General features: G+C 45.4%; 1 protein-coding gene across 9 annotated transcripts in view; it reads right to left on the minus strand.

The window, feature by feature from the left end:
• Window positions 1-16,592, minus strand: part of dmd (dystrophin) — a 1,595,363-nt gene that overhangs the window by 287,771 nt on the left and 1,291,000 nt on the right. For all 9 annotated transcript variants that reach the window (XM_078408877.1, XM_078408870.1, XM_078408878.1 and 6 more), the window contains one exon: window positions 3,017-3,206. In XM_078408877.1, coding sequence (XP_078265003.1) covers window positions 3,017-3,206 — 190 coding nt within the window. The remainder of the gene's footprint in view (window positions 1-3,016; window positions 3,207-16,592) is intronic.

Here is a 16,592-nt window from a genome sequence, read left to right on the forward strand (position 1 = left end):
ACTAAACAAAACTAAACACTATTCCCTAATTTTTCCTTTCAAACTCTGGGATGACAACCACCTGGTTCTGGGAGTTTGTCAGTCTTCAGTGGGAGTCTGCTTGAAGTGTAAGTACAATACCTCAGTGGCATTATTTTTCTCATGACTATTATTCAGCTTTTGACAATTTTGTCCTGTTCCTGTTTTAAATGATGTCCAGGATACAAGGCTCATCTTTCATCAACGATGTGATATTATCCAAATCGCAAAGGCTATTCTCCAGTTCACAATTTTGTCTTGAAGGTTCTACAGGATGATATATTTAGTTCCTAATGCTGACCCAACTTGCAATTAAATCCGAGTAATGAAAAAAATTAGCTCCATTCATCATCCAAACTGTTCCCTCTTTTTCTGTTTGTGACCCTCTCAGTTCATTCATATCCATCCAAATGCACACCTCACATTATGGCTCTACAACCCTCCAGGGTTGTGATTATTGAATCCCTGCATATGTTTCAGACTTTTCAACCAGGCATAGAAAATATTTATTTCAGAGCTTTAAAACCTTGTCACTTCTACATCTAACCAATAAACTCTTTCTTTGACTTTGATTGTTAAATAAACTTTGTGACATTGGTTGTTGCCATAGACATAACTATGGTGGTGCAGTGCCTCACAGGCCAGGCCAGAGGCCAGGATTCCATCCTAATGATGGGTGCTGTCTGTGTGAGGTTTGCACGTTCTCCCTGTGACTATATAAGTTTCCTCCGGCTGCTTCAGTTTTCTCTTGTATTCCAAAGATGTATTTCCGCTGACTGGTTAGCATGCAACAAAAGCTTTTCACTGTACCTCGGTACATGTGACAATAAACGAAACTAACTAAAGATGTGCGGGTTTATAGGTTAACGGCCCTCCATAAATTGTCCCTAGTGTGCAGGGAGTGGGAGTGAAAGTGAGAAAACATAGAACTAGTATGAACAGGTGATCAATGGTCGACATGGACTCGATGGGCCGAAGGACCTGTTTCCATGGTCTTTCACTAAAAACTAAAAATAAAAACTGTACAACAAATGGCATCACTGCATTCCTCCCTTAGCTCTTTCCTGCCAAACACTTAACTCTTCCCTTCAACACTTTTCAACATTCAATGATGCCGGAAACTTCACAACTTGGCTTTTGTATTATCAGGAATTACGGAGTGCAGATAGAAAAATAAAATAAAAATTCATCTGCTGGATGTGCCACGATCACAAACCTTTGATTTTTCTCCCACTTTCAGAATTGCTCACCTCTCTTTCTTTCTAATTGCTGCTGTGATCAGGAGCCCTCTAGACTTGCATCATGCACTGAATTCACAAGTTTCTTTGTTCTTGTCAGAGCTTGAAGCTCTATGTGGGAAAGAACTGCAGATGCTGGTTTAAATCAAAGGTAGACACAAACCGCTGAAGGAACTAAACGGGATAGGCAGCATCTCTGGAGAGAAGGAATGGGTGACGTTTTGGGTCAAAGAAGGATCTCATCCCGAAATGTCACCCACTCCTTCTCTCCAGAGATGCTGCCTGTCCTGCTGAGTTACTCCAGCAGTTTGTGTTTACCTTCGAGTCATTAATCAATATTTCTTAATTTATTTCTTTATCTCTTCAGTTCTTGAAACTTGCTGGAGCTACACACTATGGTCCATTATTTAATTGTCTCTATACCGCTCAGCAAAAACTGGAGATAAGATGCATGTCAGCAGAGAACACATCATCAGAGGTTCCAACTGCACTGTATTAATTTAAGAAAGGCGATACCCCTTACAATCTGTGCAGCGCAAACTTAATTTTCACAACAATTTATCGTGGATTTGATCGGTAGTTCTCAGAAGATGACAAAAAGTCTTTGCAATTTGAGATTTGTTTGGAAATTGCAACTGGACCCATTGTGGATAAGTATGTTTGAGTGCTTGGGATACAGTTTTAAAAACTCATTTGTCATGGAATTGCTACCAGCATTAACCAATTTTTCTTTTTGCAGCTGGCATCCCCAGAAAACTGCATGCAGAGAGGTATTGCTATAATTAACTGATTAAATATCTGCTTCTGGGCCTGAGTTAACCTAACATTATTGTTCAGGTAAATAACACCATTAATTTAAAATCCAGTGATTCAGCAGGTCCCTGAACAAAGTGCTTCTGAGGCTTCCTAACAAAAAAGTCAGCAACTTGTGGTACAATACATGGTCCTTTCACACAACTGAATCATATCAGCTTTCTCAGCAATGTTTTCAATATTTAAAAAAAATGACGTTTAATTCACTTGAGAGAGCTTATAAGCCTGGGTTCACGTTATAAGATAAAATGAGGCCATTCGGTCCATCGAGTTCACCATTCAATCTCTGCCTCCTAATCCCATTTTTCTGGCTTCTCCCCATAACCCTTGACACCCGTTCCAATCAAGAATTTGTCTACCTCTGCCTTATCCACTGACTTGGCCTCCACTGCCCTCTGTGGCTATGAGTAAAGAACTACCCTCTGACTAAAGAAGTTCCTCCTTACCTCCTTTCCAAAAGAGCGCCCTTTAATTCTGAGGTTATGACCTCTGGTCCTAAACTCTCCCACCAGTGGAAACATCCTTTCCACATCCATGTCTTTCATTATTCTGTAAGTTTCAATGAGGTCCCCCCTCAACCTTCTGAACTCCAGCGAGTACAGGCCCAGTGCTGTCAAACGATCATTGTATGCTAACCCACTCATTCCTGGAATCATTCTTGTAAACCTCCTCTGGACCCACTCCAGAGCCAGCACATCCTTCCTCAGATATGGGGCCCAAATATGGGTTGGCCAAATAAGGATTCCCACAGCTTATCAAGACTGAAAAACGGCATTCTGAGCTTACTTTTTGTTATTAAGTAAAGATAAGTTCAGTGAAACAATGTGGATCTTAATGACAAAACCCCATCCAAGCTCTGCAAATGATGGGGCTGTTTAACAGCGGCACATCAACAATGACTACTACACGAATGCACTGGAAAATTAAAAAAACTCCACCACATGTACCTGCCATTGTTTTGTCAGCTCTTGAACCAGCTGGGTGTTGTCCAACTGCCTCTCTTTGTAGGTGGCATCCTGCAAGACATTGGCAGTGGTCTCTGCTTCTGTGAGCCAGGCCCGGAATTTGTCCAAGTCAAGGTAGTACTGCTGCAGCAATCTGAGCGCCGTTTCCACCGCAGTTTCCCTCTCACTGGCCCTGTGGAACCATTGATTTTCACACACATTAGTAACCGGCATCAGCAGAGCAATTTCACAAATACTGCCTTTGTGTTCAATTATGAACTAACACCTTAAACGGAGGATGAGAAGAATGAGCTAGTGATTGTCACAAATTCAAATATCATGGGAAATTGCCATCACACAAACTTAACCCATATTAGTCCGTTAATTAGGTTTAAGTGTTAGGGAGTTATTATACATGACAGAATTAAGATATGTAGAAAAAGCTGTGTGGACGGAGTGTATGGGATTGGGGCAATGCCTCAGAATCTCATGCAATTCCCAAGGTAGCTGGGCATTCCAAAGGTTGTTTTTGACCCACTTGATAACTTAAACAAAAGTCCAAGATTATCATTCGGGATGATTTATTTCTAAAACACAAAGTGCTGGAGGAACTCAGAGGGTCGGGCAGCAACAGGGACCCACAAATATTTGATAAAAAGTTTGGAAATCCTGGTTTGAAAATGAAACATAAATGAAGATTTCTTCAATGATTGGTGCATTTAAGCATATAAGCTGTCTTTGTGCAAAATATTCAATTGCAAAAAACGGAATGATTGAAACAAAACAATGAGATCACGAAATAAATGATCTCCGAGGTTTTCTGTGAAGTTAAATGGGATTTCTCACATTGTAAGGTGATGCGCAATGAGTTACAGCTAATTATACTGAAGGCAACTGAGTTCCAGCTAATAATGCTGAAGGCAACCTTCCAATGGAATATGAAACGAGAGGCAACCAAGCTTCAATCTGCATAGTTTGTTAACATTCAATCAGTCTGCACACATTAAAAACATCTGAATTGTAAGTGTGAAAAGCTCTACAAGTACATTGCAATCACTCTGTGCACAAGAGGGGCCAGAGGTTTCTTTAGATCCAGCTCAGCCAGCCTGGAAGTGCAATGGAAATTCACTGTGTACGATCAAACAATGTTTCAACCACAACTCTAGTGACAGCTGCAGGAGTGCTGGGGAAACTCCTGCTGCTGATGTGAAAAGAACAGCGACATCCAGTTTCCAGGATTACAGGCTGCTCCGTGCTGCAGGTCAGCATTGACACAGTCAGAACCAGAGGCAGTAAGTCCACTAAGAATCCCAGAGGCACAAGAGACAGACTATTCCTTTATTATATCAGTGGGAGCTGGAAATAAGGTAATGCACTTTGCAAATGTAAAAGGACAGTGCAGCAGACTTTAAAACTTGCTGATTATATCCGTGAATTGGACTTCTGTGTGGCAATTACATCGTCCATTTTCTTTCTGTTTGCTTTTGTGAAACGATGTGAAACTAAAGAAATCTTCTCCTTTCAATTCAATTTTCAACTGTGGTGATGACTCAACGTGTGACATGAACGCTCTTTTATTACAGAATTCTTTAGCCAAAAGCTAATATTGTCAGTGCTAATTCCCATTTTAATCTCAAAATATAAAATCCTTTAAGTTGGTTGGAAAATCCTGGCCAAGACGTTTTGTTTAGTTTGGTGAGACAGTGTGGAAACAGGCCCTTTGGCCCACCGAGTCTGCACCAATCAGCGATCCCTGCACACTAACACTATCCTACACACGGGGACAATTTATAATGTTTACTTTGGCCCACCGAGTCTGCACCAATCAACGATCCCTGCACACTAACACTATCCTACACACGGGGACAATTTATAATGTTTACTTTGGCCCACCGAGTCTGCACCAATCAACGATCCCTGCACACTAACACTATCCTACACACGGGGACAATTTATAATGTTTACTGAAGCCAATTACCCCAACAAACCTGTACGTCTTTGGAGTGTGGGAGGAAAGCGGAGCACCTGGGGAAACCCACGCGGTCACAGGGAGAACGTACAAACTCTGTACAGACGTGCAGGATCGAAGTCAGGATCGTAGTCAGGATCGAACCCGGGTCTCTAGTGCTGTAAGGCAGCAACTCTACTGCTGCGACACCATTGCTGCCATAGTCTGGCCAGAGTCAAATCCAGTCTTGTCTTGTTTAAAAAAGGTTAGGAAAGGATATGAAATCTAAATAATACTGCAGATGGTGGAAATCTGAAATTAAATACTGGATTCACTCAGCCTGTCAGGCAACATCTATGGAAAGAGAACGTTCTGGGCTTGAAACATTACATTTTTTTTTCTTTCCACAAATGCTGTCTGGCTTGCTGAATGTTTCCAACATTTTCTGCTGTACTTTGAGTAAGGTGTGAAGTTCTCCAAATAAGGTTTTCTTTGCAATCGATTCCTGCCTGGAATTTGATTTACCAGCAAACAAGTTTAGCATTTTCACCAGTCGATTCCAAAAAGGGTCTCGATCCAACAAGTCACCTATCAATTCCCTCCACAGTTGTTGCCTGGCCTGCTGAGTTACTTCAGCACTTTGTCTTTTACTCAAGATTCCAGCATCTGCAGTTCCTTGTGATTCCAAATCCTTGGTGGGTCTTGAGGGTATTGATTATGCCTACACCAGAGACACGATGCTGTCAGCAGGATGTCAATGATCACTGAATTAACCAATGGGTGATTAACTTGGAGCATCTTCGAGACAAGTTCCTTTGGAAGTAATGTTCACATTTTCCCACTGGGAAACTCATCTGATTTATTTCTTATTCCTGTTATTTTACATGCTTCAACTAGATAGAGTGGATGTGGAGAGGACCTTTCCAGTGGTGGGAGACCCAAGGACACAAGCTCAGAATAAAAGGACATATCTTTAGTACAGAGATGAGGAAGGATTTATTTAGCCAGAGGATGGTGAATCTATGAAATTCATCGCTACAGATGGCTGTGGAAGCCAAGTCATTGGGTATTTTTTAAGCGGAGGTTGATAGGCACTTGATTGATAAGGGGGTCCAAGCTTATGGGGAAACCACAGGAGAATGGGGTTGAGAGGGGAAAATAGATTAGCCATAATCGAATGACAGAGAAGACTCGATGGGTGGAATGGCCTAATTTTGCTCCAATGTCTTATGGCCTTCAGCAACAAAACCAAAGATGTGACAAGCCCCTTGACATCTATGCAGTTAACTGCAGATGCTGGTACAAATCGAAGATATTTATTCACAAAATGCTGGAGTAACTCAGCAGGTCAGGCAGCATCTCAGGAGAGAAGGAATGGGCGACGTTTCGGGTCGAGACCCTTCTTCAGACCTGAAGGGTCTCGACCCGAAACGTCACCCATTCCTTCTCTCCTGAGATGCTGCCTGACCTGCTGAGTTACTCCAGCATTTTGTGAATAAACACTCCCACTGTTTGTCAATTAGCATTTAATGCATTTATAATGCAAATTGGGCTCTGCAGTCCCTTTTAGCTACAAATCAGGTGCTCATTCTATGTGAATACAGAGAAACTGACATTCATACATGCATTCTGAGTTAAGTGCTGTCACCATTATTTAACTCACGGTGGAGAATTCTTCAAAAGGTTCTCCCCTTTACTGAGGACAAGTGAATAAACAAACTGGAACCGCTTTAGCAGTTTGCAATGTGGAGCAGAATGTGGAGAAGGTTGAAATGAAAAGATTTGTACAGTCCTGTATAATGATTTTAATAATTTATTTTATCAGTGTGGTAGTTTTATGATGGGTTCTGAATGTACCACAGAAAATACTTTGCAGAAACAACTTTCCTGTTTTTTGAGACTTGGAATAAATCAAGTTAAAAAGGATCCCACTCAAAAGGGAGCAACATTTTAATAGTATTATGTGACTGTGTTCTCAAAGTATTCACAAGCAATGCACAAGAAGCGGAAGTGGCGGCGCCTAACGGCTGCGGCTCGCTAGCAGTCTGTTCGTCTTTTTTCCTTTTTTTTTTGTTGTGTGTCGGTGTTGGGATGGTTTTTGTTTTTTTTTGGCTGTGTATGTGTGGGGGGTGGTGGTGTGGGTGGGGGAAACCTTTCTCTTTTAGGTCTCTTCCTCACGGCGCGGGGTGCGGCTCGGCCGCGGGGCCTAACATCGCCCGGTGCGGCTCGGCCGCTGGACTTAACAGTGCCTGGGCCGCGGGGTCTAACATCGCCCGGCGTGGCTCGGCCGCGGGACATTTCATCGTTAGTGCGGCTCGGCCGCTGGACTTAACATCGCCCGGTGCGGCTTGGCCGCGGGGCCTTCCATCGCCCGGTGCGGCTCGGCCGCGGGGCCTAACATCGCCCGGTGCAGCTCGGCCGCGGGGCCTTCCATCGCCCGGTGCGGCTCGGCCGCGGGACTTAGCTGCGCACGGCTCGGACGCGGGGCCTTCCACCGCCCGGTTCGGCCGCGAGACGTCTCAGCGCCCGGTGCGACTCGGCCGCGGGGACTTCCATCCCCTTGCGGGGACTGTGCGGGTCGGTCGGGGACGAGCTGTCTGTCCGTGGGCGTGGGGAAGAGAGTGGAAGTTTTGTTGCCTCCATCACAGTGAGGGGGTGTTTGGAGTCACTGTGATGGACGTTTGTGTTGGGGTCATGTGTCTTGTGTTCTTTTTTGTGTGTGACTGCTATGTAGTTTCATTCAGTACCTTGGTACCGAATGACAAATAAAGCTCTGTTGAACTGTTGTTGATCAATCATTTATTTATGCAGTCCATTGTTCAATTGCGAGGACTAAAATACTGGACATTGAAAGATTTTTATGCTCACTGTTGCTGAGCACTAAATGTTACTCACGTTATTCCCTTTATCATACAGGTGCTCCTCGGCTTACAAGTTCAAAAATACTTTATTTGTCCCCGTGGGGCAATTTACAAAGGCACGTAAAGTAGTACAAAAACTATGGGGGGGGGGGGGGGGATTAGCAGTGTGAGCAGTGGGACAGGGGGGGGGGTTGGGAGTTAAGGAGCTGAACAGCCTTGGGGACAAAGGTTGCCCTTCTCCCCTGTGTCCCACAGCCTGGGCAGCGAAGCCGGCATCCTGAGGGGAGCCACTCAAACGCAGAGAACAGGACATGTGAGGGGTCCTGTAAAATCCTGCCAGCTGACCTTAGCATCTGCTGGTCGCATAGGGTAGAGAGAGAGGGCTCTGACAGGGAGTCCAATAATTTTGGAACAGACTTTGGCTGTGCTCTGCAGGCAGTTAAGAGGTAGATAGAGCGCTTAAGGATAGCGGAGTCAGGGGGTATGGGGAGAAGGCAGGAACGGGGTACTGATTGAGAATGATCAGCCATGATCACATTGAATGGCGGTGCTGGCTCAAAGGGCCGAATGGCCTACTCCTGCACCTATTGTCTATTGTCTATTGTTTCTGTTCTGAAGGCTGATGGGGTGGAACCAGCAGGTGAAGGAGAATGTGATGATGCTCTCAATGAAGGAGTAGTAAAACGTTCATGAGGATGTCCTTGCTGACCCCAAAGGAGTTGAGCTTCCTCAGGATATACTGCCGCTGCTGGCATTTCCTGAGGATACCCTCTGTGTTGGAGGCAAATTTCAGCAGGTCGTCGAAGATTGTGTCCAGGTACTTATATTCCTCAACAATGTTTCCACTTGCGATAGTTTGTATTTTGAGATGGTGTAAACGGCAGAGATGCTGCCTGTCCCACTGAGTTACTCCAGCTTTTTGTGTCTATCTTCGTTCTTTGGAATCGATGGTAGAGGTGCTTTGCACAACTGCACTAAAATGGCATTTATAATCCAAACAAGCAACCTCCCACCTCTCTTCAGATAACATTCGCATTTTATTTCCTTTCTTTCATGTGCATGAGCTCACCCTGTTTCCCCTTCAATGAACTTTGTTCAATTGTTATATTTCGTGTACTGCCATCATTTCAAAAGTTTATGAACTGTGCATGATGGAAATAAAACATTAAATTCTCACCATGGACAGATTCCAGAAATGTTGCACGGCACAACATTTTCCCTGCGACCCACAATCTCCTCAGAGCAGCTTCTGCTCTGCTGCAGTAACTTTCTCAGAAGAACGAAAAAACTGCATTCGTACCTCCCCTTTTGTGATCTTGAAACATCCCATTGCTTTCAAACCAACTTTGTTTTTTGTCTCTGCTGTAATGTCAGGGAACACAAATTCTCACAAGAGGATGCGATGTGAGAATGAGGTGCAATACAATACACCGCAGTGATTTCATCGCAGTAAGAATTTGCAAAGGTTACACGGTTTCCTGACATTGATATGAAAGTACAGCGGACTATCATATCTGTGCAACTTGTCATAAATTGCATCATGCTGCATTATTTCCAAGAGTAAAGAAACCAAGTTCATAACTTTTCAGCACGGTAAAAATTGATGGAAGCAATTAATATGGACTGTGTACAAGGGTAGTCCAAGGTCCTTTCTGTGATATAACCATATTTAATTTTGTACCCTGATCCTTTACTTTTTGTTGGTCAATTTCGTAGTAAAATAGTTGAAAGGAACTGCAGCTGGTGCTTTACAAGTGAAGGGACACCTGGAAATGCATGGTGTAAATTTGGCATTTCCATTTATTAGTTAAAGAGACCAACTTAGGACAAAAGCCATGGGCAGGTGTAAAATCGAGATCTTATCCATCTGAAGGGGCTGTGCAACGCTGCCCAGCCCCGACAGCAGGCCAGGCTCACCCTCACCCGCCATGGAACCGGGCAGCCCGCCTGGAGTGGATCATCCCTGAAGACCGTAAATCGGAGTGTGGAGAGCGTCGGATGGCAGTAGACGCTGGACAAAGAGCTGGGAAGTAGAATTGAGGGTCTTGCGTTCCGTGGCCCCACATTTGGTTGTGGGAGGCGTCCGTCCCCCTGGGCACAACAGCTGAAAACTGCGCGAGGAGAGTGAAGACAGTTCACTGGCGATCTGGATGGAGGCGACAGCTGCAATGGGCCTGAAAAAGGCGTCAAAACCCTGGCGACTCTTGCATATGGACTCAGTAGGCTGTTTCTATGCATTCGGTACTTAATCGGGGATTGTACTTGTGAATAGCAATAATCCTACTGATCTGCATGCAAAAAAGGAATTTCACAGTACCTTGGTACACATGATAATAAAAGAACCCTTGAACCACTGAACTACTTAAAAATGGAATTGAAAGATACGGAATGGACACAGGCCATTTGGTCGGCAGTGTCCACACTGACAATCGATCACCTGTTCACACTAGCTCTACGTTATCCCAGTGTTGCATCCATTCTCTACACATAAGGGCCAACTTGCAGAGCTCAAATGGGCACCACGGTGGCGCAACGGTAGAGTTGCTGCCATCTAGTGCCGGAGACCTGGGTTCAGTCCCGACTACGGGTGCTGTCTGTACGGAGTTTGTACCTTCTCCCCGTGACAGTGTGGGTTTTCTTTGAGATCTTCGGTTTTCTCCCTCACTCCAAAGACATACAGGTTTGTAGGTTAATTGGCTTGGTGCATGTGTAAAATTGTCCTAGTGTTTATAGGGTAGTGTTAATGTGCAAGGATCACTGGTCGGCACGGACTCGGTGGGCTGAAGGGCCTGTTTCTAAACTATAATGAACCTACAAATCATGCATTTGCGATGTGGGAGGAAACCAGAGTACTGGGGGGAAACCCATGCAGTCACGAAGAAGACGCAAACTCCAACCAGACAGCACTTGAAATCAGTATCAAACTGGTACTGGCTCTCTGGTGCTCTGAGGCAGTGGCTTACCAGCTGCGCCTCTGTGACTGTAACTGTAACTGTGATCAATTCACATGGTTGAGGTAATATTGCAGGAGCTTTATTCTCAATCTGCTTGTATTATACCTGTGTTGTGAAGCACCCGATGCTGACAGTAAGCTGTAGAAAGTGGAAGAGTATAATTTCCTTGAAGACATTCACTCAAAATTTACATTTACAAAGTACACAAAGGACTTAAAGTGGAAACAAACGCTGTCATTTATCATTCCCCTGAAGAAGTTTTAAGATAATCCTTTGATTATTCCGGCAATATTCAAATGGTGAAGTGTTCTTGAGGGTAGAAGATGTCAGGTTTGCTGGTAAATCCACATCATTCATTGTTTATTGTAGTCAAGCTGAACGTACACAGCTCTGCCCACCACACATAATGATGTCAAAATGTGAGTGAACCCACAAAGGTTGCCTCAAATTATTAAAGCAAATTTAGGCTCGGTTATTACCACTATTTCCCCTGTGATTACACAGGTGGTGGGACCTGAGCAAAGATGTAATTCCACTAAGATACATGTTCCAGTCACTGGAGATTACCGATATCACTGATAATATGTGGGGCAGATAGTGTAGGTCAGCGTAATCATTCACACTTTCCTCTTCCTGCTTGCATCTAATAAAGGGAGAGAATATCCAGATACGCTCACTGCTCTGATATTATTTTCATAGACTGATTGCCAATTAGGCAATTTAATTTCAGTTGGTTACATATATAGACTAAATTGGAGTCCACTATATTTATTTAAGCAGCAATATTTGTGCAAGATATTTGCCCCTGAGGCTGGTAATATCCAATTTTGTTCGGTTTGATATTGATCTCTTAGAATCTACTTGAGCAGTTTATTTTCACTTTGCCATTGAAGAAAACAGTAAAGTGCACAGCAGAATTCAGTTTGCAACATTGCAAATTGGTGCAGACATTAAAATGCATTTGTTTACATTTGAACATAAATAGGGGAATGGTTTTAATGAGTGATTGAACAAGTCAATATTTTGTGTTTGAAGAGGACATACAGTAGCAGTTGGCGATAACTGCTCGATAACTGCAGCTGAGAAATATGTCATAGAAACATAGAAAATAGGTGCAGGAGTAGGCCAATCAGCCCTTCGAGCCAGCACCGCCATTCAATATGATCAGGGCTGATCATCCAGAATCAGTACCCCGTTCCTGCTTTCCCCCTATATCCCTTGATTCCGTTAACCCGAAGAGCTAGATCCAACTCTCTCTTGAAAATATCCAGTGAATTGGCCTTCTGTGGCAGAGAATTCCAAAGATTCGCAACTCTCTGGGGAAAAAGTTTTTCCTCATTTCAGTCCTAAATGGCCCACCCCTTATTCTTACACTGTGACCCCCTGGTTCTGGACTCCCCCAACATCAGGAACATTTTTCCTGCATCTAGCCTGTCCAATCCCGTAAGAATTATATATGTTTCTATAAGATCCCCTCTCATCCTTCTAAATTCCATTTCATCCTTCAAAATTCATATTGGAGATTTGCAAATTGAGCCACATAGGTAGAAGGGTGTTTTCTAAGGGTTGGCACAGTGGCGCAGTGGTAGAGTTGCTGCCTTACAGCTCCAGAGACCCGGGTTCCATCCTGCCTACGGGTGCCGTCTGTACGGAATTATACCATTCTCCCTGTGACCCCGTGACAATGTTAAGCTACAGTTGGACCTGGCCAAAGGCTCAGCTGTCGGCGAGACCGGAACCCCCCCGAAGGCTCATCGGATGGCGTAACCGGGAGGGACTGGAGACTTCGGGTGTGAGGAGGGTGAGCCGGGGTAATGCCTCCAGTGCCTTCAGGATCGACTGCAGGAGACGTCCCTGACACACAAGGATGGCCACATGGGCTGACCAGACTTTGATGATGGCGCCAAAAATGGCGGCTTCCGCATGTGTAATGTATGCAAAAGGAACTTCACTGTGCAGTTGCAGACGTGACAGATGAAGCACCATTGTCTATTGACTATTTGTGATACTTTCGGCAAAGAGGATTATTCACTTTATATGTGCTGGGAGATCTTGCATTGAGGAAGTTTGGAGCATCAAGAAACAGTATGGTACTTTGGGTTGCATGACTGATGTAGGACAAACTTAAGCAGGTGCTATTGGCTTTAGGGGAAGAGGAAATGAGATGTGGTCCCAAATCAGGAAAGTTGGAGAGCATGGTGAACAATTGGAAGTGGAACGATTTGAGAATTAATTGGATTCTGCTACCTTTAATATATTTTTTTGAGAAGCCAAAATAATTACTGATGACAGTTAACACTTTAAAGCTATTTTTGTTCCACATTAAACTTTCACAGAATTTATTTCCTCCATGACATGTAAACCTAATAATTACAATCTGATGAAAATAAATCCTAAGAACTGGATTCCGGGCTATTAATTCAATTCTGTCTCTTTCATCATCTGATGCCTGCACAAGCAACAAACCACTTGGTTTTAACCAGAGTTATTTATTTAGGCCAAACAGGTCATGAGGAGCAATAGACAATAGACAATAGACAATAGACAATAGGTGCAGGAGTAGGCCATTCAGCCCTTCGAGCCAGCACCGCCATTCAATGCGATCATGGCTGATCACTCTCAATCAGTACCCCGTTCCTGCCTTCTCCCCATACCCCCTCACTCCGCTATCCTTAAGAGCTCTATCCAGCTCTCTCTTGAAAGCATCCAACGAACTGGCCTCCACTGCCTTCTGAGGCAGAGAATTCCACACCTTCACCACCCTCTGACTGAAAAAGTTCTTCCTCATCTCCGTTCTAAATGGCCTACCCCTTATTCTCAAACTGTGGCTCCTTGTTCTGGACTCCCCCAACATTGGGAACATGTTATCTGCCTCTAATGTGTCCAATCCCCTAATTATCTTATATGTTTCAATAAGATCCCCCCTCATCCTTCTAAATTCCAGTGTATACAAGCCCAATCGCTCCAGCCTTTCAACATACGACAGTCCCGCCATTCCGGGAATTAACCTAGTGAACCTACGCTGCACGCCCTCCATAGCAAGAATATCCTTCCTCAAATTTGGAGACCAAAACTGCACACAGTACTCCAGGTGCGGTCTCACCAGGGCCCGGTACAACTGTAGAAGGACCTCTTTGCTCCTATACTCAACTCCTCTTGTTACGAAGGCCAACATTCCATTGGCTTTCTTCACTGCCTGCTGTACCTGCATGCTTCCTTTCATTGACTGATGCACTAGGACACCCAGATCTCGTTGAACTCCCCCTCCTCCTAACTTGACACCATTCAGATAATAATCTGCCTTTCTATTCTTACTTCCAAAGTGAATAACCTCACACTTATCTACATTAAACTGCATCTGCCATGTATCCGCCCACTCACACAACCTGTCCAAGTCACCCTGCAGCCTTATTGCATCTTCCTCACAATTCACACTACCCCCCAACTTAGTATCATCTGCAAATTTGCTAATGGTACTTTTAATCCCTTCGTCTAAGTCATTAATGTATATCGTAAATAGCTGGGGTCCCAGCACCGAACCTTGCGGTACCCCACTGGTCACTGCCTGCCATTCCGAAAGGGACCCATTTATCCCCACTCTTTGCTTTCTGTCTGTCAACCAATTTTCTATCCATGTCAGTACCCTACCCCCAATACCATGTGCCCTAATTTTGCCCACTAATCTCCTATGTGGGACCTTGTCGAAGGCTTTCTGAAAGTCGAGGTACACCACATCCACTGACTCTCCCTTGTCAATTTTCCTAGTTAAATCCTCAAAAAATTCCAGTAGATTTGTCAAGCATGATTTCCCCTTCGTAAATCCATGCTGACTCGGAATGATCCCGTTACTGCTATCCAAATGCTCAGCAATTTCGTCTTTTATAATTGACTCCAGCATCTTCCCCACCACTGATGTCAGACTAACTGGTCTATAATTACCCGTTTTCTCTCTCCCTCCTTTCTTAAAAAGTGGGATAACATTTGCTATCCTCCAATCCACAGGAACTGATCCTGAATCTATAGAACATTGAAAAATGATCTCCAATGCTTCCACTATTTCTAGAGCCACCTCCTTAAGTACTCTGGGATGCAGACCATCAGGCCCTGGGGATTTATCAGCCTTCAGTCCCATCAGTCTACCCAAAACCATTTCCTGCCTAATGTGGATTTCCTTCAGTTCCTCCATCACCCTAGTTTCTCCGGCCCCTAGAACATTTGGGAGATTGTGTGTATCTTCCTCAGTGAAGACAGATCCAAAGTAACGGTTTAACTCGTCTGCCATTTCTTTGTTCCCCATAATAAATTCCCCTGCTTCTGTCTTCAAGGGACCCACATTTGCCTTGACTATTTTTTTCCTCTTCACGTACCTAAAAAAAACTTTTGCTATCCTCCTTTATATTATTGGCTAGTTTACCCTCGTACCTCATCTTTTCTCCCCGTATTGCCTTTTTAGTTAACTTTTGTTGCTCTTTAAAATAGTCCCAATCCTCTGTCTTCCCACTCTTCTTTGCTATGTTATACTTCCTCTCCTTAATTTTTATGCTGTCCCTGACTTCCCTCGTCAGCCACAGGTGTCTCTTACTCCCCTTAGAGTCTTTCCACCTCTTTGGAATAAATTGATCCTGCAACCTCTGCATTATTCCCAGGAATACCTGCCATTGCTGTTCTACCGTCTTCCCTGCTAGGGCCTCCTTCCAATCAATTTTGGCCAGCTCCCGCCTCATGCCTCTGTAATCCCCTTTGCTATACTGTAATACCGACACTTCCGATTTTCCCTTCTGCCTCTCCATTTGCAGAGCAGAACAAAGGAAATAGCTGTTGGCCAGACAACCATTGTGATGGAGGAGGAAGAACAAGGAACAATGGAGGACCCGGCGTGGGGGGGACCACTGTGAGAGAAGGGGAGGGGGGAGAGCAGATGGGGGAGAGGGGAGAGCAGATGGGAGGAGAACAGATGGGGGGAGAGGGGGAGAACAGATGGGGGGAGAGGGGGAGAGAAGATGGGGGGAGAGGGGGAGAGAAGATGGGGGGAGGGGGGGAGAACAGATAGGGGGAGAGCAGATGGGGAAGGGGGAGATCAGATGCGGGGCGAGCAGATGGGGGGAGGGGGGAGAACAGATAGGGGAGGGGGGAGCAGATGGGGGGGAGGAGGGAGAGCAGATGGGGGGAGAGCAGATGGGGGAAGGGGGAGATCAGATGGGGGGGAGGGGGGGAGAACAGATAGGGGGAGAGCAGATGGGGGAGGGGAAGAGCAGATGGGGAGGGGGAGAGCAGATGGGGGGGAGAGGGGAGAGCAGATGGGGGGGAGAGGGGAGAGCAGATGGGGGAGGGGAGAGCAGATGGGGGGAGGGGGAGAGCAGATGGGGAGAGCAGATGGGGGAGGGGGAAGAGCAGATGGGGAGGGGGAGAGCAGATGGGGGGGAGAGGGGAGAGCAGATGGGGGAGGGGGAGAGCAGATGGGGGGAGGGGAGAGCAGATGGGGGAAGGGGGGAGAGCAGATGGGGGGAGGGGGAGAGCAGATGGGGAGAACAGATGGGGAGGGGGAGATCAGAGGGGGGGAGAGCAGATGGGGAAGGGGGGAGATCAGATGGGGGGAGGGGGGAGAGCAGATGGGGAGAGCAGATGGGGAGGGGGGAGATCAGATGGGGGGAGAGGGGAGAGCAAATGGGGAGGGGAGGAGAGCAGATGGGGGGAAGGGGGAGATCAGATGGGGGAGAGGGGAGAGCAGATGGGGAGGGGAGAGCTGATGGGGGAGGGGAAGAGCAGAGGGGGAGGGGGAGAGCAGAGGGGGACAACGGGGGGGTGGAAAGAACAAA

This window comes from Rhinoraja longicauda, chromosome 12 (assembly GCF_053455715.1).
Source record: "Rhinoraja longicauda isolate Sanriku21f chromosome 12, sRhiLon1.1, whole genome shotgun sequence".
Taxonomy (NCBI): domain Eukaryota; kingdom Metazoa; phylum Chordata; class Chondrichthyes; order Rajiformes; family Arhynchobatidae; genus Rhinoraja; species Rhinoraja longicauda.